This window comes from Trypanosoma cruzi, genomic scaffold (genome assembly GCF_000209065.1).
Source record: "Trypanosoma cruzi strain CL Brener 1047053517145 genomic scaffold, whole genome shotgun sequence".
Taxonomy (NCBI): domain Eukaryota; phylum Euglenozoa; class Kinetoplastea; order Trypanosomatida; family Trypanosomatidae; genus Trypanosoma; species Trypanosoma cruzi.
Window position 1 is genome coordinate 531,530 of NW_001849571.1, and position 23,898 is coordinate 555,427.

At 54.2% G+C, this 23,898-nt stretch overlaps 7 protein-coding genes and 3 pseudogenes across 7 annotated transcripts, besides 23 other annotated features; all 10 read right to left on the bottom strand.

Annotated features, from left to right (window-relative positions):
- Positions 1 to 6,526: part of a sequence feature (areas not merged during assembly with more than two copies in the genome that could not be assigned to a particular haplotype) that runs on past the window's edge.
- Positions 1,224 to 1,251: a microsatellite.
- Positions 1,512 to 2,630, bottom strand: Tc00.1047053511613.80 (mucin-associated surface protein (MASP), putative; the record flags this gene model as incomplete). Its single annotated transcript, XM_810319.1, has 1 exon — positions 1,512 to 2,630. One exon carries the CDS (start codon positions 2,628 to 2,630, stop codon positions 1,512 to 1,514), a length of 1,119 nt encoding a protein of 372 aa, XP_815412.1.
- Positions 4,562 to 4,581: a microsatellite.
- Positions 6,527 to 7,360: a sequence feature (heterozygous, non-Esmeraldo-like haplotype).
- On the bottom strand, positions 6,628 to 7,827 carry Tc00.1047053511613.90 (mucin-associated surface protein (MASP), putative; the record flags this gene model as incomplete). Its single annotated transcript, XM_810320.1, has 1 exon — positions 6,628 to 7,827. One exon carries the CDS (start codon positions 7,825 to 7,827, stop codon positions 6,628 to 6,630), a length of 1,200 nt encoding a protein of 399 aa, XP_815413.1.
- Positions 6,800 to 6,977: a microsatellite.
- Positions 6,851 to 7,022: a sequence feature (CT-rich).
- Positions 7,361 to 7,422: a sequence feature (areas merged during assembly that could not be assigned to a particular haplotype. This can correspond to areas where the two haplotypes were merged or to regions with more than two copies in the genome that were merged during assembly.).
- Positions 7,423 to 8,245: a sequence feature (heterozygous, Esmeraldo-like haplotype).
- Tc00.1047053511613.100 (elongation factor 1-gamma (EF-1-gamma), putative) lies at positions 8,131 to 8,538 on the bottom strand (the record flags this gene model as incomplete). The annotated part of the gene is made up of 1 exon (XM_810321.1): positions 8,131 to 8,538. The coding sequence occupies one exon, from the start codon at positions 8,536 to 8,538 to the stop codon at positions 8,131 to 8,133; it is 408 nt and encodes a 135-aa protein (XP_815414.1).
- Positions 8,246 to 11,988: a sequence feature (areas not merged during assembly with more than two copies in the genome that could not be assigned to a particular haplotype).
- Positions 9,775 to 11,082, bottom strand: Tc00.1047053511613.110 (mucin-associated surface protein (MASP), putative; the record flags this gene model as incomplete). Its single annotated transcript, XM_810322.1, has 1 exon — positions 9,775 to 11,082. The coding sequence occupies one exon, from the start codon at positions 11,080 to 11,082 to the stop codon at positions 9,775 to 9,777; it is 1,308 nt and encodes a 435-aa protein (XP_815415.1).
- On the bottom strand, positions 11,542 to 12,210 carry Tc00.1047053511613.120 (mucin TcMUCII, putative; the record flags this gene model as incomplete). The annotated part of the gene is made up of 1 exon (XM_810323.1): positions 11,542 to 12,210. The coding sequence occupies one exon, from the start codon at positions 12,208 to 12,210 to the stop codon at positions 11,542 to 11,544; it is 669 nt and encodes a 222-aa protein (XP_815416.1).
- Positions 11,678 to 11,748: a microsatellite.
- Positions 11,989 to 12,901: a sequence feature (heterozygous, Esmeraldo-like haplotype).
- Positions 12,902 to 18,854: a sequence feature (areas not merged during assembly with more than two copies in the genome that could not be assigned to a particular haplotype).
- Positions 13,054 to 13,692, bottom strand: Tc00.1047053511613.135 (annotated as a pseudogene).
- On the bottom strand, positions 14,561 to 15,946 carry Tc00.1047053511613.151 (annotated as a pseudogene).
- Positions 16,340 to 16,396: a microsatellite.
- Positions 17,228 to 17,962, bottom strand: Tc00.1047053511613.166 (annotated as a pseudogene).
- Tc00.1047053511613.180 (mucin-associated surface protein (MASP), putative) lies at positions 18,707 to 19,816 on the bottom strand (the record flags this gene model as incomplete). The annotated part of the gene is made up of 1 exon (XM_810324.1): positions 18,707 to 19,816. The coding sequence occupies one exon, from the start codon at positions 19,814 to 19,816 to the stop codon at positions 18,707 to 18,709; it is 1,110 nt and encodes a 369-aa protein (XP_815417.1).
- Positions 18,855 to 19,378: a sequence feature (haploid, non-Esmeraldo-like haplotype).
- Positions 19,379 to 19,628: a sequence feature (heterozygous, Esmeraldo-like haplotype).
- Positions 19,629 to 19,821: a sequence feature (areas merged during assembly that could not be assigned to a particular haplotype. This can correspond to areas where the two haplotypes were merged or to regions with more than two copies in the genome that were merged during assembly.).
- Positions 19,822 to 19,891: a sequence feature (heterozygous, non-Esmeraldo-like haplotype).
- Positions 19,892 to 20,435: a sequence feature (areas merged during assembly that could not be assigned to a particular haplotype. This can correspond to areas where the two haplotypes were merged or to regions with more than two copies in the genome that were merged during assembly.).
- Positions 20,009 to 20,047: a microsatellite.
- Positions 20,354 to 20,848, bottom strand: Tc00.1047053511613.189 (mucin TcMUCII, putative; the record flags this gene model as incomplete). The annotated part of the gene is made up of 1 exon (XM_810325.1): positions 20,354 to 20,848. One exon carries the CDS (start codon positions 20,846 to 20,848, stop codon positions 20,354 to 20,356), a length of 495 nt encoding a protein of 164 aa, XP_815418.1.
- Positions 20,436 to 20,734: a sequence feature (heterozygous, Esmeraldo-like haplotype).
- Positions 20,519 to 20,572: a microsatellite.
- Positions 20,735 to 23,898: a sequence feature (areas not merged during assembly with more than two copies in the genome that could not be assigned to a particular haplotype).
- Positions 22,419 to 22,438: a microsatellite.

Sequence of the window (23,898 nt, forward strand, 5' to 3'; positions counted from 1 at the left end):
CAATGAAACACGGAGCCCAACTCAACGCAGTCACACGCGGTGCACCACACCCGCAGGAAAAGAGACTCGGGCTGCGCACTTCACTCCCTCCTCCCTTCTCCTCATGGCCACGGAAGAGAACAGCCGCCACACGCAACTGCCAGCATGCACTGCAAAAGAAGCATCCAAATCCACTGCAATGTGCATCTTGTGTGTGTGCCTGCAGAAACACAAAGCAATGAAGTAGAAAAAAGGGAGCAGAGTATGTGAAGAGACGCACAAAATGTACAGCGGAGACGCATAACAGAAACAACAAGAAGAAGACCGCTGAAACTCATGACTGCACTGCAGCCCAAGCAGTGGCAATTCACACAAAATTTATTTAAAACAAAAAAACTTTCCCCTTCGTCTTATATAAACCCCATCGCACAAAATAATTATAAATGAAAAAAGAAATCGTCCATTACTGTTCCACACAAAATAAGAAAAAAACAGCCGGCTGCCTTATAGCCCTACCAAACTGTCTGCATACATTTTGCCCGCAAAAGAAAATTAAATAGTTGCATGTCTTTCAACCGTCTGACCCTCCATGTGTCCGCACATCGTTTATATTTCATGGGGTCATCTGCGTGTTGCTGCTCCCCTCAGCCCTCTCATCGGCGTGTGAGTGGGGCCCGCAGAGCACAGTCACTCGTGTGTGTGTGTGGAGACTGAGAGAAGCACGCAGACATGACGGGAGTCGCGTCACTCCATCGGGAGAGTGAGCGCAGCAAAAAAAAATCATCAGGAGGGAAAAGAAATGCTCACGAGGCCGACACCGAAGGGAGTGCCGGCGCGAGAAATGCACAAGCAAAGCAAAAAGAAAAGAAAAACACGGCGACAGGGTGTGGCTGTGTGTGTGGCGCTGCGGGTGTCTGCCCGCCCTGGCCGCAATAAAAACAAAACAGGAGGGAAAGAAATGTGTGCTCCGCCCCACAGGCCCTCGTCGCACGCCCACACGTCACGGCTCCCTCGGCGCGCCGTTCGTCGCGGCCCCTCCTCATGCGTGCAGCAGGCGAGGCGCACAGGGCCGTCGTCATGAGCGTGTCGGTGGGTGTGCGAGTGAAGCAGTTGGGCGGGAAACACACGGCACTCCTCACAGGAAGAGTGCAGAAGAAACAATTAAAAGAGGGAAGAGTAGAAAAGGAAAAACGTGTCCATAGTGATTGCCCCAAAAAAGCAAAAAAGAGAAGGGATGGGGAGTGAAAAGAAAAAAAAAAAAAAAGAAAAAAATTAACAGAAATTAAACAATAAAAAACAGTTACGGTGCTCCGCCCATGCAGCCAGACAGGACGGCAGCGGTGCGTGTCGTGCAAAAGAGAGCACCAACGGGCCTGCATGGGTGTGCATGCAATACATACAATGGGCACATTATGTGTGTGCTTCGTGGGATGAGGTGAGGGCGAGAGTCCATGCAAGGGGACACACACACAGAGAGTGAGTGAAAGACGAGTGCGTGTGCGGGCGGTGCATAGGCGCTCTCTCACTCACTCTCACGCGGCCACCACCGCAGCAGCAGCCGCACACGCAACAACAAGAAGAAGAAGAAGCAAAAGAGGGGAGGTGGAGTGGGAGACCGCGGTGCTGCCGTCACTGTCGCCAGGTGTCGCCGTATTACTTTGCACAGCTGCAGATACAACTTTTGTTGTGTCTTCATTCCCAGCTGTACTCTCACGGTGTTTTCCTTCACCGTTGAATGGTGCACCAGACATTTGCGTATTTATGGAGGTCTCTTCTGGAACCTCGTTATCCAAGCTTCCGGTGGTTTCACTGCCACTGGGAGATGAGGACTGAGATGTTTGTTCCTGACTGCTGCCTGACGATGTATTCTCTGCAGGAATTGTGGCGGGTGCAGCCACTCTCTGGGATTTATCCTCGTGTGATTCAGCCGTATTTGTTGGATCTTGCGGTGTTGCCGGTGCTTCCTCCGTGCCTTCCCGTGCTTCGGCCGACTTCAGTCCTGCTTCTGGTGTATGTTCTTCTTTTTTGTGGATCTTTTTGCCTTGCACGTCCACTCGGTGTTGACGCGATCCCTCCGCCGCTGCGTCACCTGCGGGCACATGAATGCATTCGCCCAAGGCAGCTTGGCCTTCGCTGCAGCGCCCCGACTCTGGGTGATTCCTTTGCTCTGCTTCACTGCGCACGTCATCGGAATGCTGCTGGTGGCCAGCACCACCTGCTGATCCGTGAATTTGGGCATCGACACCACCAATCACATTTAAAGGAGGCGGAGGTGACAATACGGCAGTATTCGCGCCGGCTGCCTTTGAAGATTTCGCTCTTGAGCTGCCAACTGACGCTCCCGTATCCCTCGAGATGTCGGACTCTCTGTGAGCTGCGCTGTCTTCCTTCGTCTTTTCTTTCTTCAGCGCATCTGCAATATTACTCCTCAACGTCTTTAAACACGTTGTTTTTTCATCGTCCTGTTTGCAGTATTTCTCCTTAATCTCATCATCAGTCTTATTCGCCAGCAAACTCAAAGCCTCCACATATGACTTACTGCAGAATTCATCCTCCAAAGCTCCCTCACAAAAACCACCGCCGGCACCGCACCACAGCACGCAGAGGGCACACACCAACAGCACACGGCCAGTCATCATCATCGCCATCATCACTCCTGTCACTTGCGTGTAGCCTTCAGCACAAACTAACAACACGTCAACGCAGAGCGAAATCGAAAGAAGAGACAAGTCACACAGCCACGCACCGTTCCACCTAGCAATGAGAATCACGCACAGTAACAAATGACAGCAACGCAAACAAAAATGAGACAGATGCAATTATTACAATTCCAAACCTCGAACACCGCCCACAAAATCGGAAGTTCTAAAAAACTAAAAGCAAAAATTAAAAAAAACAACACATTCAAAGCTCCGCTGCGCACGCCTAAGTGTGTGTTCGGGATGCGTTCAAAGTGACGGATGTGGGGAACAATGCGAGCACCAACAGGGCGCACAGCAGACGGCACATCGTCATCATCGTGAGTGTGGTCGTTCAGTGGTGTGGAGCTGATCTGCACAGTGAGGGACATGGAGAGCAACAGGGGAGACGAGAGGTGCGGCAGACACACACAGAGGGCACACCACATGAGGAGAGGGCAGCAGCCAGGCATGCACCGTACGCCGCACACCACGCACGACACACACTCCAATCCACGGCAGCACGCACACACACACACACAGCCCTGCCGCAGCACCAACACACAGATGGAAGAGGGAGAAGCAAACAGGAGCGGCACACAAGGCTCCACCGCATGCACATACGGCGAGAGCGGTCCGTCGTGTCTGCACCCCTCACGGAGGGTACGCACACACAGCAAAATAAGAGGAGGTGCAGCGCACACAGCAACACAAAAGCAAAGTAGCAATAAAAAAAGGAGATCCCCGCACACCACGTGGATTGTTGGTCCACGGGAAGTGCAGCCAATATTCATCACAAAAATAATTCAGTTGTGTTTGGCCTTCGTTCATATTCAGCGCACACCACTTCATGCAGGCCTGGGAACCACCGCAGCAGCCGCAACACTCAAAAATAAGCGCGGGAATGGAATAACGCAAGCAACCATTTATTTGTGTTTCTGTTTGGATGTTGGCAGATGTCCGCATGCGTTGTTTTCTTTGTTTTTAAAGAGGGCAAACCTTCATGCCTCGGTCGTATGTTGAGGATTTCTGCAGGGTGCACAATTATTATTATTCTTTCCTCTTGTGCATTTTTTATTGTGTTGGTGCAGCCAATAATTCGGTTTCTGTTGTTCCTGCCTTTCGCCGGTAAAGTGTTGCAATAGACGTTTTTGTTTCCTCTCGTTGCTGTGACACCTGATTCCTCACCGTTTATTGCGGTGGAAATGAAAATATGTGAGTGGACTCCCACGCACCAGAACGCACCTTCGCTCCTATTTATTGGTGCATGGAAGGGCATGTGTGTTTGGTGGTGTCTCGTCCATATATTTTGTGGGTGTAAATTCTCCTGCAGGCTGAGGGCGGGGTGACGCTCCGTCGCGGTGCACTTCCCTCGCATGCCGCCCACTGTGATTCATCATGCATCACCCCCTCACATATTCCGTGGTGCCACACCGCTGATATTATTGCGGCCGCTGTGATTCCGCATACTTCAGGCATTTGATTGTGCCACAATACATCCGCTCGTGTGGCCGCTGCATCCAAACAGCGGTGCCCAACACCGTGAGCGGCATTCCACATCCCTGCATGTCCCAACGCAGTGGTGTTGGACTGTCAGCCAGGCGTCAGACAACAACAGAGTCTTGTGCTGGCAGTACAACACACGGAGCTGCAGTGAATGGCTCGGGCGGCGACGCATCTTTTCGTCGCAAAGCAGTGAAAAGGAGTCGGGCAAAATAATGCCGGCTGCATTCACGACACCACATCCACAGCCAAAGCATGCGACGTGATGTGTGTTTCACTGGTGCTGTGAAATGCCTGCAGACGACGTCACTAGTGGAGGCACACCACCCATGATCAGCGGACAGACAATAATCGGCATGGGAGGCCACAAAAGGCAGCAACGACGCCAGCAGCAGGAGCAGCTCTCTCTCTCTCTCTCTCTGTTGCCTTCGAGAAGTAAATATTCCACCAGCCACAGCCGACTGTGCCATCGTGACACTCCATGCACGTCGTGGCTGCGTCAAAGCATCCTGTTCCCTGCTGCGCCTCAAAAGATGCCTCACTCCGTCCACTAAGTGCATCGGTGTGGGCCGTGCCTGGGCTGTTCGTGAGGACCACAACGATGTGAGGGTCACCGAGTCGCAGCATGTTTGTTGTGACGTTGTTGCATGGCACCTGCACACACACACGCAGCGCCTGCATCCCTCCCTTTTGTGTCCGCCCTCTGCCGGAGTGGCCACACACACGGGCAGCAGCAAAACCATTTCACCCTCGACGATCCAAAGTCAACACCGACATCCCTCGCGACGCAAAGGTCTCAGTTGCCAGCACGGGCTTCCTGCCGCCCTGCCATCGACGCTGAAACACGGCACAGTGCACGCACTTATTTTCCTCGTGTGCAGTCAGCCGTTTGCTTCACACATTCTTCGATGGGCTGACGCCCACAAAAGCACGCCACAAAGGCCACTGTGATCGCACAAGCTCTTACGATGAGCGTCGGTGTGTGCATGGATCCGCTGCTCACACGTGCTGGCAGGCAGCCTGCAGCCGGTGCCCTCGTGCCAGTTCATCGGCTCCAGCACGGAAAAGAGAAAACGGCCAATTCCCGATGCACTTATTCCCACCGGCAGCACCAACACGCTGGTCGCAAGCCGTCATTCCTCAGCACATCCAGGAACACTGAAAAGTGACGTGGAACTGTCAGCCAGCAATGCCACAATCCCCGCACACATGTCGGCTCCACCAGAGAAGACACACAAACTACAAACAACACCCTTCCCATGTCATCCGAACATCATTCCGACACACCGCGACACGCCAAACAGAAGTATTCGTCACCCCAACGCACCTCCCCACACAATCACATAGTCCACGCACCACGCACGGCAGCAGCCCACACCCGTCTAAACAAATGTTCTTCGGATCAGTGTTAACCACATGCTGCGGTGGGAAGTAAACAAAAGAGACGGGCTGCCAAACCCCAAAAGAGAGCCACGACTGGCCGCAAGTCAACGGAGCGCAGCCACTCAAAGGAATTCAGTCCTCATGCCCTCAACCTCCTACCTTCCCCCACAAAAGCTGCAAAAGATGGAAAACAAAAGCACCGTCCAATAAATTCTTTGCGCAAAACCAAAAGAAGCCGCAGTGCCTTATGCTGTCCTCACAGTCCGTTGATGACGCCTGGATGCGGATGGGCACCCATCGGTTCTTGCAAGCGAGGCTGCACACCCGCGACGCATCTCCTGCCCTCTGAGAAACGCGTCCTTCACTATCACCAGAGACGCCCACGCACCGTCGGTACGCAACAAATCGTCAAGAAACGAAGGATATGTCAGGCTGATAGCAAGACACCCGCTGGCAACCGCGTCGCAGGCATCATCACAAGCGGCACCAAAACCGCTGCAGTTAACTGTGGAGTGACGTGCATCAACTGCCGCATGGCTTATTTGGAAGAAAAAACGCGGTGGCTTTACAAGAATACGAGTAGTTGCCACTTCTTCAGCAGGATAAACAATATGAAAACAAAAACAAATATTCAGGCATATGCAGTCAAAGCATGCCGCCAATCAAAAAAACGGAATGGGTGCACTCAACCACAACACAAGTAAAACATGAAAAACAATAAAGAAAAAGCCGAAGCGTGGGACGACCAGCGCACACACTCTCATTGCTCCCGTAAAGCAAAACACACACACAGGGAGAGAGAGAGAGAGAGAGGTCGCCCACTCAATGCAATAAAAACAAAACAGAAACAGTTACGGTGCTCCGCCCATGCAGCCAGGCAGGACGGCAGCGGTGCGTGTCGTGCAAAAGAGAGCACCAACGGGCCTGCATGGGTGTGCATGCAATGTATACAATGGGCACATTATGTGTGTGCTTCGTGGGATGAGGTGAGGGCGAGAGTCCATGCAAAGGGACACACACAGAGAGAGAGTGAGTGAAGGACGAGTGTGTGTGCGGGCGGTGCATGGCTCTCTCTCCCTCACTCTCACGCGGCCACCACCGCAGCCGCACACGCAACAACAAGAAGAAGCAAAAGAGGGGAGGTGGTGTGCGAGACCGCGTTGCTGCAGTCACTGTCGCCAGTTGAAGCGGTGTCATTTGTACCAACGGCAGTTTCGTTTTTTGTGGGTTCTTCGCTGTTTTTCGCAGCATTTTCATGTTGTTGATGTTGTTTTTGTTGATCTTGTTCCTTTCCTTGTTTTATGCTGTCTTCGTGTTCTTCTTGTGGTTCTTCGTGTTTTTCTTCCTGCTGTTCCTGTTTTTTTTTCTGATCTCGTATTTCTTCTTGTAGATGTTCTCCTTCCCGTTCCTCTTCGTGTAGATGCTCTCGTTGTTCCAGTTCTTCTTCTGATCGTTGTTTTTCTTTTTCTTTTTCCTGTTGCACTTGAAGTCGTTCGGATTCGTGTTGTTCATTTATTATTTGGTTTTGGGTGTTCTGTTCTTGCGCTCCCAGTTCCTTTTCTTGTGGTACTTCATGATGTTGTGTAGACTGGTGTTGACCTTCATTTCCATGAACTTGTGGTTCTACTTTAACCTTTGGTTCGTTGCTTTTATCTTCTGGTCCTGGTTGTACGCCGTCGGTTTCTCCTTTTCCTTTCGGTAGAAGTGGCGGTTGCACTGATGTTATGGGTGACAGTGCTGTTGGTGCTCTGAGGCTTTTTTCTCCTGCATGAGCTGCCGGTGGAAATAATTGCTCTGGTGATTGCACCGGCGCACGCGATATTTCCGGTGACTTGGGTTGTGTTGGGCCTCCTCCTCCCTCTGGTGGTGATGGTGGTGTTCCCTCCACTTTTGTACGAACTTCAGTTATTTCTGTTTGATGCGTATCCAAAGCATCCTTTGAATTTTTTTGTGAACCATTAACGTTACCCGTTGGTTCAACTTCTTCCCTTCTTCCGTCACGATCTGCCTTTATTTGTACGACCGAACTTCCTTGCTTGTCAATATGATCTCCTCCTGGTGCAATCAATGGTTCCTCCGCTGCTTTGGGCTCTGTCAATTGTTTTTTACCAGTTTCACTGTCGTGAGAATCACGCTGTAAACCATCCGATGCTATTCCTTTTAATTCGGTATTTTCATCTTCACCCAAACCTCCCGCATCATTCTCAGCGCAACCACCGGCACCGCACCACAGCACGCAGAGGGCACACACCAGCAGCACACGGCCAGTCATAACCATCGCCATCACTCCTGTCACTTGCGTGTAGCCTTCAGCACAAACTAACTCCCCGTCAACGCAGAGCAAGGAGAGAGAGACAAGTCACACAGCCACGCACCGTCCCATCCAGCGGCGAGAGTCATGCACCACCACCACAATTAGGTAGGCGCAGTTTAAAAACAATAAAAATAACACAAAAGAGGAGCGCTCCTCGCCACTGCATCGTTCCTCACACCCCCACAGTTACTATTACTGTTATTCCCTCTCCTCACTCCCTCACCGGCACGCCACGCTCACCTCAACACGGGCCCCTCCAGCACACGCAGTCCGTCATGCGTTCCCGCTGAGCCGCAACGTCCACCTTCCCTCAGTCAAACAGCTCCGTGTCCTCACAATCGCCGGCATGCCGCGGCCGCGCAAGACAAACAGCACCACAATGTCGTGCCACCTCTCCTCCACAATCATGAGCGCAGCGCCCAACGCGTACTGGCGCACGTGCTCCATGCGCTGCAACCACACGCGGATCAGGCTGGCCGTCATGCACTGCAGCTTGTTGTCCTTGTACTTTTTGTGGCACCACAACGTCGTGTGGCCGGCGGCATCGCAGTGCTGGAGGAAGTACGGCGCAGCAACCGTGCGGGTGTCCGTGTGGCTGTAATCGACCTTCAACGCGTCCAGCTCCCACAGAGAGACAAGGAAATGTGTGTGGATGTGTGCCGAGAGCACAGCGACTGTCATCGCCGGAGGAGGCCATCGTGGCACCGTCCGTCACGCGTCAGCACACACCGAGCAACGCACGCACCCGGCAAAGCAAAAACAGAGGTAAAAGAAGAATGACCCCAAGAGCAGGCGGCACCTTCACGCATGACGGGCATCGTGCAGCCGCGTCAGCCGGCCACAAACTCAATGCAAAAGGCTTCCCACACATCCATCCAATGGCACCGTGATTCCCACCGCAGGCACACACGCAGCGGCCTCGCCATCTCGGCACGGAACGTTGGCTTGCGTCCCGCCGTCGCCAAGAGCATTCTTGCAGAGCACTGTGCAACTACTTTTGTGTGTGCTGGCGTAGCAGAAAAGAAGAGGAGCACAGTGAGGCACATCAGCACAGCAAGAGGCACAGCTGGACGGCAGCGATACATGCGGTACGGCCCCAACCTCAACAATCACGCACGGTGGCGACACACACCCATCGAATAAACAAAACAAAACAAAAGAAAAACACGGCGGCAGGGTGTGGCTGTGTGTGTGGTGCTGCGGGTGTCTGCCCGCCCTGGCCGCAAGGAAACAAAACAAGAGGGAAAGAAATGTGTGCTCCGTCTCACAGGCCCTCGTCGCACGCCCACACGTCACGGCTCCCTCAGCGCGCCGTTCGTCGCGGCCCCTCCTCATGCGTGCAGCAGGCGAGGCGCACAGGGCCGTCGTCATGAGCGTGTCGGTGGGTGTGCGAGTGGAGCAGTTGGGCGGGAAACACACGGCACCCCTCACAGGAAGAGTGCAGCAAGAAACAATTAAAAGAGGGAAGAGTAGAAAAGAAAAAACGTGTCCATAGTGATTGCCCCCAAAAGCAAAAAAAGTGTTGGGGGAGTAAGAGATAAAAAAGAAAGAAAAGAACAAAACAAAAAGCCGAAGCGTGGGACGACCAGCGCACACACTCCCATTGCTCCCGTAAAGCAAAACACACACACAGGGAGAGAGAGAGAGAGAGGTCGCCCACTCAATGCAATAAAAACAAAACAGAAACAGTTACGGTGCTCCGCCCATGCAGCCAGGCAGGACGGCAGCGGTGCGTGTCGTGCAAAAGAGAGCACCAACGGGCCTGCATGGGTGTGCATGCATATATACAATGGGCACATTATGTGTGTGCTTCGTGGGATGAGGTGAGGGCGAGAGTCCATGCAAGGGGACACACACACAGAGAGAGAAAAGGACGAGTGTGTGTGCGGGCGGTGCATGGCTCTCTCTCACTCACTCTCACGCGGCCACCACCGCAGCCGCAGCCGCACACGCAACAACAAGAAGAAGCAAAAGAGGGGAGGTGGTGTGGGAGACCGCGGTGCTGCTGTCGCCGGTGGTTGTTTTGTTTGTTTTGTTAGTGGAGATGTTTATGGCTGTTGCGGATGCTTCACTGTTGGCTGCTGCAGTGTCAGTGCTTTCTGGTGCGCTTTTGGGTTTTCTTGCTGCTTCCTTCTGATCCACTTCTTCTGTGAATGTATTGTTGCCATTGTTGTTGAGGCTACGCGCATCATGATTGTTCGTGGTTGTGGTTGTGGCAGCGTCTGACTCTCCGGCGGGAGGAGCCGTGGGGCTGCTCTCACTGTCGCCAGTTGGAGCTGCGTCAATCGGTTTGTTGTTTGTAGTTGCTGGTTCTGTTTGCATTTTCTCTCCAGGAAGAGTTTCATGTTGCGTTCCTTCTGTCGGTGCTGCGTCACCAGGTGGTTGGTTATTGTTGGAATGGAGCTCCTCAGCGGGTTCCTTTTCCGGAGTCAGAGTCGAAGTACTTCCACGCTTAGAGGGAGATGAAGCTTCTGTTTGTTGTTGACCGACAGGTGATCGATTTTTTGTGGCACCTGCGCTGGACGCGGCTTCCTCCTTTGGTGAGTCCACTTTTTGATCCGTCGCAGCAGATGTCCCTCGTTCCTCTGCTGGCGTTAATGACGCCTTTGATGCTGCCTGTTTCCCTGTGCCTTTCTCTTCCCCTGTCACTGGTCGTGCTGCTTTTGGCGGGCGGCTGTCGTTAGGGGACAGGTCAGCAGTGTCTCTACTCTCCACGCCAGTCACTTCTTCTTTCACAGTTGTGCCGCCATCACCGTTATTACGCCCCTCTTCTGTTCTTAGTTTACCGGACGACTGCTCTTGCGCCTCAGAATTGGGTTGTCCTGGTGCTAGCACCTCGGCTGTCGATACAACGTGAGACCTTGGCTGTGGCGGATCCTGCTCAACATTGGAGTTCCCTTCAACGCGGGATAATACTTTCTTGGTGTCATTGAAAACCTCACCCCCGGGATTTTCAGCATCAGAAAGTAAAGATTTGCAAGGAGGAGAAGCAGAAACCGGAGAGCCACCTCCACTTCCCAGAGAACATTCATCTTTTGTACCTCCAGTGGATACATCACTACCAACCGGGACTGAAGGTCTACCATCAGCCCCAACTCCACTTCCGCCTAAAGTTCCATGACCACCAGAAAAATCATCATCCCCGGCATCGGCCGACACCAAACCGCAGCACAGCACGCAGAGGGCACACACCGGCAGCACACGGCCAGTCATCATCATCGCCATCACTCCTGTCACTTGCGTGCAGCCTTCAGCACAAACTAACTCCCCGTCAACGCAGAGTGAATGCAAAAGGGGGAAAATGGCCGCTACACCAAACACAACCACCGCACAGCAACAAATGGCAACACATAGCAGCAGAGCGCACACTACGAAACAGTTGAAATCAGTACGATTGCAGAACTCGCACAAAACACTGCAAAAAGAAGTTTAAAAGGCAATAAGAAACAATAATTAATAAAAAGAAAAACCCATGGCTCCAGTTCGCATGCATATGAGTGTGTCCGCGATGGGTTTAACGTGACGGACGTGGGGCACACCGCGGAGCACACAGCAGAGCAGCAGAAGCAAACAAAGCAAAAAACAATCATCATAATTACTCTTACTTTATACATCGGACCACAGTAGACGTACACATGTCCCCGTGGCTTTGAGTGCTGGCACGCACAGCACGCACACACCTCTTCAGCCCACAGTGGTGTACGCCAGCGCGGATACGGCGAGCAGCAGCGGGGCACACACCCACGCAGAGCTGCTGAGGCTGCCGTCAATTCTGCGAATATGTGACGGTGCACGGGTGGTCGTCGTAGTTGGCGCCTCTGTGGTTGTAGTACTGGTGGTGGTGCTGGTGGTGGCTGGCGCAGCGGTCGTAGTGGTCGTGGTCGTAGTTGTCGCCTCAACAGACTTCTCTGGTGCCCTTGGCAGGGTAGATTCCTGACTCTGCGACAATTCCTCACCGCTCCTCACATTTCCTGTCTGCAACACCTCTTGAGTCTGTGCGGACTGATTCGGTAAGCCTGGTGACTCTGGATTATCGCTCGCCGGAATTGGTGTCCCTGGCATAACTGACGCACCTGGTTTCTGTCCACTGATGGCCGCAGCCGCTTTCGTTGGCAAAGAAATTCCTTCACTTCCTAAACCTTCCTCAGCGCTCCTCCCATTTTCCGTTTCCGCACCAGGGCCCTTACCTGGTTCCTGTCCCTTATCGAGACCACCTTGCACTTGTGACTGAGAGGACGATTTAATCAGTTCGGTGGATTTGTGGCCATCACTCGCTGTCATGCACACAGACGGGCAGCAGCACAGGGCGAGCACCAACAGGGCGCACAGCAGACGGCACATCGTCATCATCATGAGTGTGGTCGTTCAGTGGTGTGGAGCTGATCTGCACAGTGAGGGACATGGAGAGCAACAGGGGAGACGAGAGGTGCGGCAGACACACACAGAGGGCACACCACATGAGGAGAGGGCAGCAGCCAGGCATGCACCGTACGCCGCACACCACGCACGACACACACTCCAATCCACGGCAGCACGCACACACACACACACAGCCCTGCCGCAGCACCAACACACAGATGGAAGAGGGAGAAGCAAACAGGAGCGGCACACAAGGCTCCACCGCATGCACATACGGCGAGAGCGGTCCGTCGTGCCTGCACCCCTCACGGGGGGTACGCACACACACAAGAGGAGGTGCAGCGCACACAGCAACACGAAAGCAAAGTAACAATAAAAAAAGGGAGATCCCCGCACACCAAGAGAATTGTTGTTCCACGGGAAGTGCAGCCAATATTCATCACAAAAACAGTTCAGTTGCGTTTGGCCTTCCTTCATATTCAGCGCACACCACTTCATGCAGGCCTGGGAACCACTGCAGCAGCAGCACGCATACGTGACAATAAGACACAAAGGATGGGAGGTGGTGTAGAAGACCGCGGTGCTGCTGTCGCTATCGGCGGTGGTCGCTGTTCCTTTGTCATTGTTGGTGACTGATGTTGTTGTGAATTCTTCCGGCTGTTTGACTGGGAGTGATGTGAAAAAACAACTGGTGTCCTGACACTCCGTCAATGCCTTCCCTGTCCCGTCGGTTTCTCTGCTCGCCGCTGGAGTCGGCGGGACGCTGACAGGGCGCACAGCACCAACTGACTGAAATTGTTCTGCTGTGTTCTCGTCCCCAGTCCCACTGCACCAGATGCTGGGGGCGGTGCAGCGGTCATGCCAGAAGCACCAGCAATGGGTTGCGGTGCCGGCCGCATCAATCAATGGGTGCGTTTCCGAAAGCGACAGGAACATGCATCGACAGGGACTTCTGCACCGACGCTCGGGGTGGGGGAACAGTGGCGACAAACAGAACAGCGCGTGCCACCTCGGAAAATCCGCAGGGCGTATTGGCGCGGGCTGCGTTGTGGTTTTGCGGCGACGGAAATAAATGACGGTGCGAGTGGCATTCTCGTCGTACGTCCCCTCCGGCCACTCCTTGCAGTAAACCCATTGCCTGAGTGCATTGTATTACGCCTGAGAGACGACTTGAAAAATGTTCTTTCCTCTAAATGTATTGTACTCGCATGTGGCCACGGCCGCCCGCAATGCCTCCAGCGGATACACCTGCGATGCACACGGTCGACACATTCCACATCCACTCGTTGTGCGCCATCCAACACCATATTTTCCTTGGAGCTATGAACAACACCGGGCACACACTCCTTTTCGGCCGTCCACGGCATGCGCCTGCGGTGAGGATCCGGAGAAAGCCCCATTCCTTTTAGCCCAAAGTCATGGAGCTGCCGCCGTTAAGCGCGTCCCGGCGAGGGCAACAACAGCCCGCCGCAGCACTCACGAATGCCCACCTGTTGATTCCTGTGCAAAAAAAAAAAGACAATGGAGGAAAAAGCGTGCACAAATGCCCCGGCAAAAAAAGTCAGCACCAGTGGATGAACACTGAAGCCGTGAGTGCATGCTCCACCAATGTCCTTCCTTTTTCAACCGCCTTCTTAGTTGCATGGAAATGGCCCGCAACCGTACACGCAAAAAACAAAGGTAAAATGCAAGCAGCGCGGTCGTTGAAACACAAACACGCGCATCGTATGAAACAATTCTTGGAGAGGAACGGAATGCAGGAAGAAGTGCACACAATCCCCACAGACACCCGCAATCGTGTGTGTTTGTGTATCTCCCACTCTTTGGCCCTCGATGCGTTCCTTTGCGTGTCTCGCCCGTGAGTCCTACTGCCGTAGGGTGCCAAGTCCCTGCACAAACACACCTCAGGACGCGACAGCGAGATTTCCCCAATGACCACCCCACGGCCATACCTTTTGGATATCTCATGGACCGAGCGCCTCTCGCTGCAGGCCACACCACACAAAACAAGCAGCACAATGCGCTGAGGAGTTGTGAGGGCAATCGTCCCACCACCACCGCCACCCAGATCAGGATGATTCTCCCATTTGCCACCGCACCCTTGAAATGGCCCGGCGTTGTTCCCTCATGCTCCACTGCTTTGACCACCACTCGCGCCATTTGGCCCTATCACATGATCGCGCTGCGCCGATGCCAACGACAGCCCAACCCGCAGCGTCCTATTCCTGCCCGCCGTCTCCATCATCATACAGGCATGCTTCAGAAACGTATCCCCGTCCGTTGCGGCGTTGCTCGCAGAGGCGCTCGTGCTCCGTTCGCTCTGCGCCAACGCCGTGCTGTATCGTTGCAAGCTCCCGGCCCTCCTCATCACATGCTCAACGTTCGCAAACAAATGAGCGTCGAACGTCAGTCCACCGTCTCGGATCAGCTGCTGCTTCTTGGCCTCTTTCAACTCGTCGGTGCCGCTCGCAGTCACAAGCAACAGGAGAAGACACAGTCACACAGGCCGGGGCATCGCGGCATCCCTCGTCAGTTGCCGCACGCCATCCAGGTTTTTCCTGAGGGATTTGTGCCCAACGGCGATGTTTGTTCCACCTCCCACACCTCCGCCACTCGCTTCACCCAGTACTGTGCCACTAGCGTCGCGCAAAAATCGATGTGCAGCGACAGTCTGGCTTGCCTCTCCCGAAACTCCGGCGGAGCCCGCACCGCACTGCTCAGCTCCGCAGGATTGGCCTTCGGCTCCACGCCCTGCGCCAATCCCGGGTGATACACGTGGAGTTTTTTCAGCGCCACCGAAAGCTCCTCCACGCACTGTGCAAGGAATCAATGACGGTACGAGCACCAGCACACGTCCTCCTCACCAATTACTGCCGCTTTGAGTCCACACCCAGACGATTCCTACATGTCTGCTCATACACTTTCTTCCCCAGCGGCATCAGTTCATCAAGCAGACACTGACATGTACGTTGGTGCATCAGCGGCGTCACCGTGACACAGCCCCAATCAACGATGATCCGCACCGGGTTGCCGCGGCTGTCGGCGCCCCTAAGCGAAACCCTGCTCGTCGTGGCAGTGCCTGGCGAGCCCTCAAAAAAGGTCCCGGCAAACCCATGGCAGATGCTGCCTCTGTTTTGGTGGCGAATAAAAGGCACACCGTTGTTCATGGCGTAAAAAGCCGCCACAATAAGTGGCACCGCAACGTCCAAAACGGACTCTCAATTCGGAAGCAACAGCAGCTGAGGAAACCCATTCTGCATGCTGAGGTGGAACACCAGCACCTCAGGGGCGGCAAAGTCTAACATAATGTCCTTCAAACGCATCGCCCTCGGCGCTATCCGAGACCTCGCGAGTTGCTGAGGACTGCGATGCGGGGTGCACCCCAACGCAAAGATGTGTGCATCCCTGCACGGGACCTTTGCCATCCAATCCTCAGCCACGCGGCTCACAGACGCATCCTCCACGGCGAAAAAGTAGAGCGCAGGGCTACTCATAATCGGCTACCGCGGCGTCATAGGTCCCAGAGCAGCGTCACGCCGTGCTCCATGAGTTCATGGACACGCAGTGAGCAGTTTAGCACAGCCGCAGCATGGGAATAGCAAAAAAAAAAAACTTTGGACAATCCATGAACGACGTCAAGCATCTGATGGAATATATGATCCCGCACACAACCACAAACGCCATTGCTAGGCTCACGCGGCTGCCCGCTTCCGTCGGCCTTGCTCGCACCAACCCGCCCCGCATACTATGTCAAGTAGAAGTCACACAGACAATGCGCTTGGATATGCGTGTGTGCGCCTTGCGTGCGCACATTTCACTCGCACCGTTGTGTGTGTATGTGCATCACAGAAAACCTAACAAACACACAAGCAATGCCATACCACCATCTGGTGCCCCCACATCGGCAAGCAACACGGGAAGAGCTATGTGCACCGGAAATACAACCAATCTCAAATAAAAAGTCAAACAGAGCGGACACAGCACATGCATATGGAAAAGAAGACCCATTGAAATGGATGTTTTCCTATTGGGCTTCCAATGCTGGGCGCAGGCCACGCAGGAGGAAGCGCATTCGCCTCGCAGCGCAACGCCGACCACACCGCAAATCGATAGAGTGTTGCCACGGCAGCAGCAGAGGCAAGCAGAAGAAGCAGCGGACAGGGACAAGCAGCAGCAGCAGTGTCATCACCGGGAGTCGGAGGCGTGGCCTGCTCGCCGTCCGTCTCGCTGCTTCGGTCCCTGCCGCCAAGAGAAGATTCTCGCGGTCTGTCGGGGCATCCTGGCCGGATCCACTTCTCCTCTGTCGATGGATGCTTCTGAGGAACAGCCGTGTCGACATCCTTCGGTGGTGTGCCGCGGTCGGTCCCAATGCCCTCCGCAACGGGGACGGACGCCCCTGGCAATCCTTCTTCAGTAGATGCCTGTGAGACCGTCCTGCTCCAAACGCCCTCTTCTCGCCGTCCCACGGAACCACTGGAAGTAGGCCACCGCTGGTGCCGGATATCGTGCACACCTCCGCGTGGTCACGGCAAATGACGTTTCCCTCATCGTTGGGTCGAGTGGCCCACGCAATCGTCGCTCAGTCCGTGCATGGAACCAACGGACGTTACCTCTTTCAGTCACTTTCAGATGCACTTACATGCCGAGGCACCTCAATGCCGCATGCATGGCAGCACTGAAATATGTCTTCTCCGGGTCCCTCGAATCCGTCGTGCTGGTGGGAAGCGTGTCCAGACACCACGAAGAGGGCTCATCCCCAGGCATCGCAGAGAAATATTCTCCCCTCCAAATAACAGCCTCAATATCCCTCACATTCACTGCGGGATCAGTGATGGGGAAACTGCCCATCGGGCGTTTTGCTGACATCTCATGGATACTCCGTCTACACGCAACCGCTGGAATGCAAATCCGACGCGCAGCGTCTGGCAGAAACACCCAATGCGCAGAGCATGTGGAAATATTCACTCATGTTCAGTGCGGAGCGCCTCCTCTGCAGCAGCCGGCACCCCAATCGACGCCATCCGCTCATCCCTAGCTTGGCGCTGCGGCCAGTGCGACTCCAGCGTCCTCCCGTCCCCGTCGCCATCCTGCAGCTCCATGCCGTCAATGTCGTCGCAGTCGTGGTGCTCACTCGCGGGCATCGCGGCATTTGTCGAGTCCACCACCACCAACAGCGCCCTGCCACGCACACCGGCAACATTCCCCACCATGCTGCGGCCTTCCATTTGCGGGTAGTCGAACCCGAAAGCATGGGCCATCAGGTGCGCGGCGATGCAAATGTCGAGGCGCCCGTGAAATAAAACTGCCGGGTAAAGTGCATGGTGCCAGCGATGGGACGGCCATCCTCCAGCGTGGCGCACGGCAGTGCCCACACACCACCAAGCGCCGCAGCCACGCACTGCACCATGTCAGAATTGGCAACACCAGCGGAACGATGCCCATCAGGCACCGTGAACCGACTGCAAACACTGCCCGCGGCAAGTGGGGGCACAATCAACGGACCCTCCAGTGGCCGGACGAGCAGACGATCCGCATGCAGTTACACAGCAGCAGGGATAGCCTCCTCGTCAAGGATGTTGCCGTGCGCAAAGAATAGAACACCATTCTCACAGTGGCGATTGCCATTCAATGAATTCATTGCGTGAGACCAGGAGAAGACGCAGTCCTTCCTGATGTCACACGGGTTCGTTATTGACGTCTTAATGCGGACGGGCACCCATGGACCCTTCCAGACGCCGCCGCACACCTGCAATGCATCCCGCGCCCTGAGATGCATTCTCCTCACCGTAAACGAGATAAACCTCGCGCCGTCGGACGTATCGCAGCGTCAAAAGAAAAAGGATACATCAAGGTGAAACAAAAGCACCAACTGGCAAATCACACCAAAAACATCATCACAAGCAGAAGAAGCAGCGCTGCTGGCCGCGGGCAACGTGGATAAAATGGCGCATGGCACACGCGGAAAGAAACACTGAGTGGCTTGGCAAGATTACGAGAGGCTGAAACCTTCCTCAGCAACAAGAAAAACAATATAGGAATAACAAGGGAGGATTAAAGTGATCGCAGTCAAAACATGCCGCCGATCAAAAAAGCGCAATGGATGTGCTCAACCACAACACAAGTAAAAAAAAAAGTGAAAAAAACAAGCGTGGGACGACCAGCGCACACACTCTCATTGCTCCCGCAAAACAAAACACACACACAGGGAGGGAGAGAGAGAGAGGTCGCCCACTCAATGCAATAAAAACAAAACAGAAACAGTTACGGTGCTCCGCCCATGCAGCCAGGCAGGACGGCAGCGGTGCGTGTCGTGCAAAAGAGAGCACCAACGGGCCTGCATGGGTGTGCATGCAATATATACAATGGGCACATTATGTGTGTGCTCCGTGGGGTGAGGTGAGGGCGAGAGTCCATGCAAGGGGACACACACAGAGAGTGAGTGAAAGACGAGTGTGTGTGCGGGCGGTGCACGGCTCTCTCTCCCTCACTCTCACGCGGCCACCACCGCAGCAGCAGCCGCACACACAACAAGAAGAAGAAGCAAAAGAGGGGAGGTGGTGTGGGAGACAGCGGTGCTGCCGTCACTGCCTTCAGTAGGTGGCGCAACTTTTGCATTGGCGTTGTTCGCTGCTGCCGCTTCTGGACCTCGATGAGAGTCTGTCGGAATACCACCAGTTTCTCCACGACGACGCTCCTCATCGGCCACTGCGGCATCATCCTGCTGAGTATTGCCGAGTGGCGCCACATGGTGCTGTTCACTTTGATGAGTAACATCGTCACTTCCAGACCGAGGTGAGGATGACTGAGGGATTTGGCCTTCAGTTCCGGAGCTCGTAACGAGCGTGGTATCAGAGGTTGCTGGAGCCTCTCCTGGCTCTGGCGAATTTTCTATTTTGCCCCCGCTCTGCTTTTCATCCTGTGGTGGCGGACGCATCCCGGACACTTGCGGCTGAGTGGCGAGCGATGTTTCCTGCTTCGCCGATGGTTGTCCTTGTGCCGCAATCTTCCCTTGGCTCCCTGATGTATTGAGGTTTGGTACAGCAGGTGGTGCACGACCTCCTTTTGAATTCGGTTCCGGTGGATGCGGCGGAGTGAGTTCAGCTGGTGGGTTTATGTGTCCAACATTCCCTGCCCCTCCAGCGCGGTCATCAGTAGAATCCGTTAAGTCCCCAGAGGCACCTGAGGACGGAAGGCCACTGCCACCAGCATTACCCACTCCGGTAGGGGAACTGTCGTTGTCAGCAGGTGGACCAGAAGAAAGTTGCGCGTTTTTATCTTTTGATATTTTCTTATCGAAACTTTTATCACTCAAATCTTCACCTTCTAGCGCATCAACTTCTTGCTCGCTTCTTCCCGGAAATTTTACTGCGGATCCAAGTGGTGCTCCTCCCTCGACTTTTGGCGTTACGGTTTCCGAGCTTGGTTCCCCCAGTAATGACGGTCCATTTTGTGTTATTTCCTGCAAACCTCCAACAATACTTGCAGAATGACCGGAGGCACCGGCATCAGGTGAAGGATCCTCAGCAAAAACGCCGGCACCGCACCACAGCACGCAGAGGACACACACCAGCAGCACACGGCCAGTCATCATCATCGCCATCACTCCTGTCACTTGCGTGTAGCCTTCAGCACAAACTAACTCCCCGTCAACGTAGAGTGAAAGCAGCAAAAAACACGGCACAGTAAAAAACACCACCACCAGCAGCAGCACGCTTCATAAGAAATATTGCACCAATAAAAGTGCAAAAAATACACAACACCCTGCAAAAATTTAACAGGAAGAAAAACACACAAAAAAACAATAAAGAAACAAAAAAAAAAAAAAAAAAAAGTAAACAAGTATCAATAAAACAAAACACAAATACAAAAAAACTGCACCCAAATGGATCCAGTGCGCATGCGCCCATCCTCAACAATGCGTCCACACAAACAGCAGTATGCGTGTCGTGCATATGAGTGTGTCCGCGATGCGTTCAACGTGACGGATGTCGGGCACAACGCGGAGCACACAGCACGGCAGCGGAAGCAAACAAAAAAACGATCATCATAATTGCTCTTACTTTATACATCGAACCACAGTAGACGTGCACATGTCCCCGCGGTTGAGTGTTGGCACGCACAGCCCGCACACACCTCTTCAGCCCACAGCGGTGTACGCCAGCGCGGATGCGGCGAGCACCAGCGGAGCACACACCCACGCAGAGCTGCTGAGGCTGCCGTCGATTTCGCGAAGACGTGACGGTGTGCGGGTGGTGGTCGTGGTTGGCGCCCGTGTATTCATGGCCGTATTACTTGGTGCCTCTGTTGTAGTGGTCGTTGTTGTCGTGGTTGGTGCCTTTGTTGTGGTCGTCGTCGTATCTGGTGTCTTTACCTCAACAGAGCTCCCTTGTGTCTTTCGCAGGGTAGGGTCCTCACTTCCTGATCCTTCGTCACCGCCTGTGTCACCTTCCGGCTCCGCAACGGTCTCCGTCTCTGAATCCTGTTCCTCGTCAGACTGATCTTGCACTTGTGACTGAGGGGATGACAAATCCGTATTTTTATTCAGTCCACCAGTCGTTGTCACGCACACGGACGGGCGGCAGCACAGGGCGAGCACCAACAGGGCGCACAGCAGACGGCACGTCGTCATCATCGTGAGTGTGGTCGTTCAGTGGTGTGGAGCTGATCTGCACAGTGAGGGACATGGAGAGCAACAGGGGAGACGAGAGGTGCGGCAGACACACACACAGAGGGCACACCACATGAGGAGAGGGCAGCAGCCAGGCATGCACCGTACGCCGCACACCACGCACGACACACACTCCAATCCACGGCAGCAGGCACACACACACACACACAGCCCTGCCGCAGCACCAACACACAGATGGAAGAGGGAGAAGCAAACAGGAGCGGCACACAAGGCTCCACCGCATGCACATACGGCGAGAGCGGTACGTCGTGTCTGCACCCCTCACGGAGGGTACGCACACGCACAAGAGGAGGTGCAGCGCACACAGCAACACGAAAGCAAAGTAAAAATAAAAAAGGAGGTCCCCGCACACCACGTGGATTGCTGGTCCACGGGAAGTGCAGCCAATATTCATCACAAAAATAATTCAGTTACCTTCGGGCTTCGTCCATATTCAGCGCACACCACTTCATGCAGGCCTGAGAACCACCGCAGCAGCAGCCGCAACACTCAAAAATAAGCGCAGGGAATGGAATAACGCAAGCAACCATTGATTTGTGTTTCTGTTTGGATGTTGGCAGATGTCCGCATGCGTTGTTTTTTGTTTTTGTTTGTGCAGAGGGCAAAACTTCATGCCTGGATCGTGTGTTGGGGATTCCTGCAGGGTGCACAATTTGTCTCTTTCCTCTTGTGCATTTTTTTATTGTGTTGGTGCGGCCAATAATTCGGTTTCTGTTGTTCCTGCCTTTCGCCGGTAAAGTGTTGCAATAGATGTTTTTGTTTTTCCTTTCGTTGCTGTGGCACCTGATTCCTCACCGTTTATTGCGGTGGAAATGAAAATATGTGAGTGGACTCCCACACACCAGAGCGCACCTTCGCTCCTATTTATTGGTGCATGGAAGGGCATGTGTGTTTGGTGGTGTCTCGTCCATATATTTTGTGGGTGTACATTCCCCTGCAGGCTGAGGGCGGGATGACGCTCCGTCGCGGTGCACTTCCCTCGCATGCCGCCCACTGTGATTCATCATGCATCACCCCCTCACACATATTCCGTGGTGCCGCACCGCTGATATTACTGCAGCCGCTGTGATTCCGCGTATTTCACGCATTTGATTGTGCCACAATACATCCGCTCGTGTGGCCGCCGCATCCAAACAGCGGTGCCCAACACCGTGAGCGGCAGTCCACATCCTTGCATGTCCCAACGCAGTGGTGTTTGACTGTCAGCCAGGCGTCAGACAACAAGAGAGTCTTGTGCTGGCAGTACAACACACGGAGCTGCAGTGAATGACTCGGGCGGCGACGCATCTATTCGTCGCAAAGCAGTGAAAAGGAGTCGGGCAAAATAATGCCGGCTGCATTCACGACACCACATCCACAGCCAAAGCATGCGACGTGATGTGTGTTTCACTGGTGCTGTGAAATGCCTGCAGACGACGTCACTAGTGGAGGCACACCACCCATGATCAGCGGACAGACATTAATCGGCATGGGAGGCAACAAAAGGCAGCAACGACGCCAGCAGCAGGAGCAGCTCTCTCTCTCTCTCTCTCTGTTGCCTCCGAGAAGTAAATATTCCACCAGCCACAGCCGACTGTGCCATCGTGACACTCCATGCACGTCGTGGCTGCGTCAACACATCCTGTTCCCTGCTGCGCCTCAAAAGATGCCTCACTCCGTCCACTAAGTGCATCGGTGTGGGCCGTGCCTGGGCTGTTCGTGAGGACCACAACGATGTGAGGGTCACCGAGTCGCAGCATGTTTGTTGTGACGTTGTTGCATGGCACCTGCACACACACACGCAGCGCCTGCATCCCTCCCTTTTGTGTCCGCCCTCTGCCGGAGTGGCCACACACACGGGCAGCAGCAAAATCACTTCACCCTCGACGATCCAAAATCAACACCGACATCCCTCGCGACGCAAAGATCTCAGTTGCCAGCACGGGCTTCCTGCCGCCCTGCCATCGACGCTGAAACACGGCACAGTGCACGCACTTATTTTCCTCGTGTGCAGTCAGCCGTTTGCTTCACACATTCTTCGATGGGCTGACGCCCACAAAAGCACGCCACAAAGGCCACTGTGATCGCACAAGCTCTTACGATGAGCGTCGGTGTGTGCATGGATCCGCTGCTCACACGTGCTGGCAGGCAGCCTGCAGCCGGTGCCCTCGTGCCAGTTCATCGGCTCCAGCACGGAAAAGAGAAAACGGCCTATTCCCGATGCACTTATTCCCACCAGCAGCACCAACACGCTGGTCGCAAGCCGTCATTCCTCAGCACATCCAGGAATGCCGAAAAGTGACGTGGAACCGTCAGCCAGCAATGCCACAATCCCGCACACATGTCGGCTCCACCAGAGAAGACACACAAACTACAAACAACACCCTTCCCATGTCATCCGAACATCATTCCGACACACCGCGACACGCCAAACAGAAGTATTCGTCACCCCAACGCACCTCCCCACACAATCACATAGTCCACGCACCACGCACGGCAGCAGCCCACACCCGTCAAACAAATGTTCTTAACATCAGTGTTATCCACATGCTGCGGTGGGAAGTAAACAAAAGGGACGGGCGGCCAAACCCCAAAAGAGTGCCACGACTGGCCGCAAGTCAACGGAGCGCAGCCACTCAAAGGAATTCAGTCCCAATGCCCTCAACCTTCCACCTTCTCCCACAAAAGCTGCAAAAGATTGAAAACAAAAGCACCGTCCAATATATTCTTTGCGCAACACCAAAAGAAGCCGCAGTGCCTTATGCTGTCCTCACAGTCCGTTGATGACGCCTGGATGCGGATGGGCACACATCGGTTCTTGCAAACGACGCCGCACACCCGCGACGCATCCTGCGCTCTGAGGCACGCGTCCTTCACTATCACCAGAGACGCCCACGCACCGTCGGTACGCAACAAATCGTCAAGGAACGAAGGATACGTCAGGCTGACAGCGAGACACCCGCCGACAAATCACAGCGCAGACATCATCACAAACAGCACAAAAAGCGGTGCCG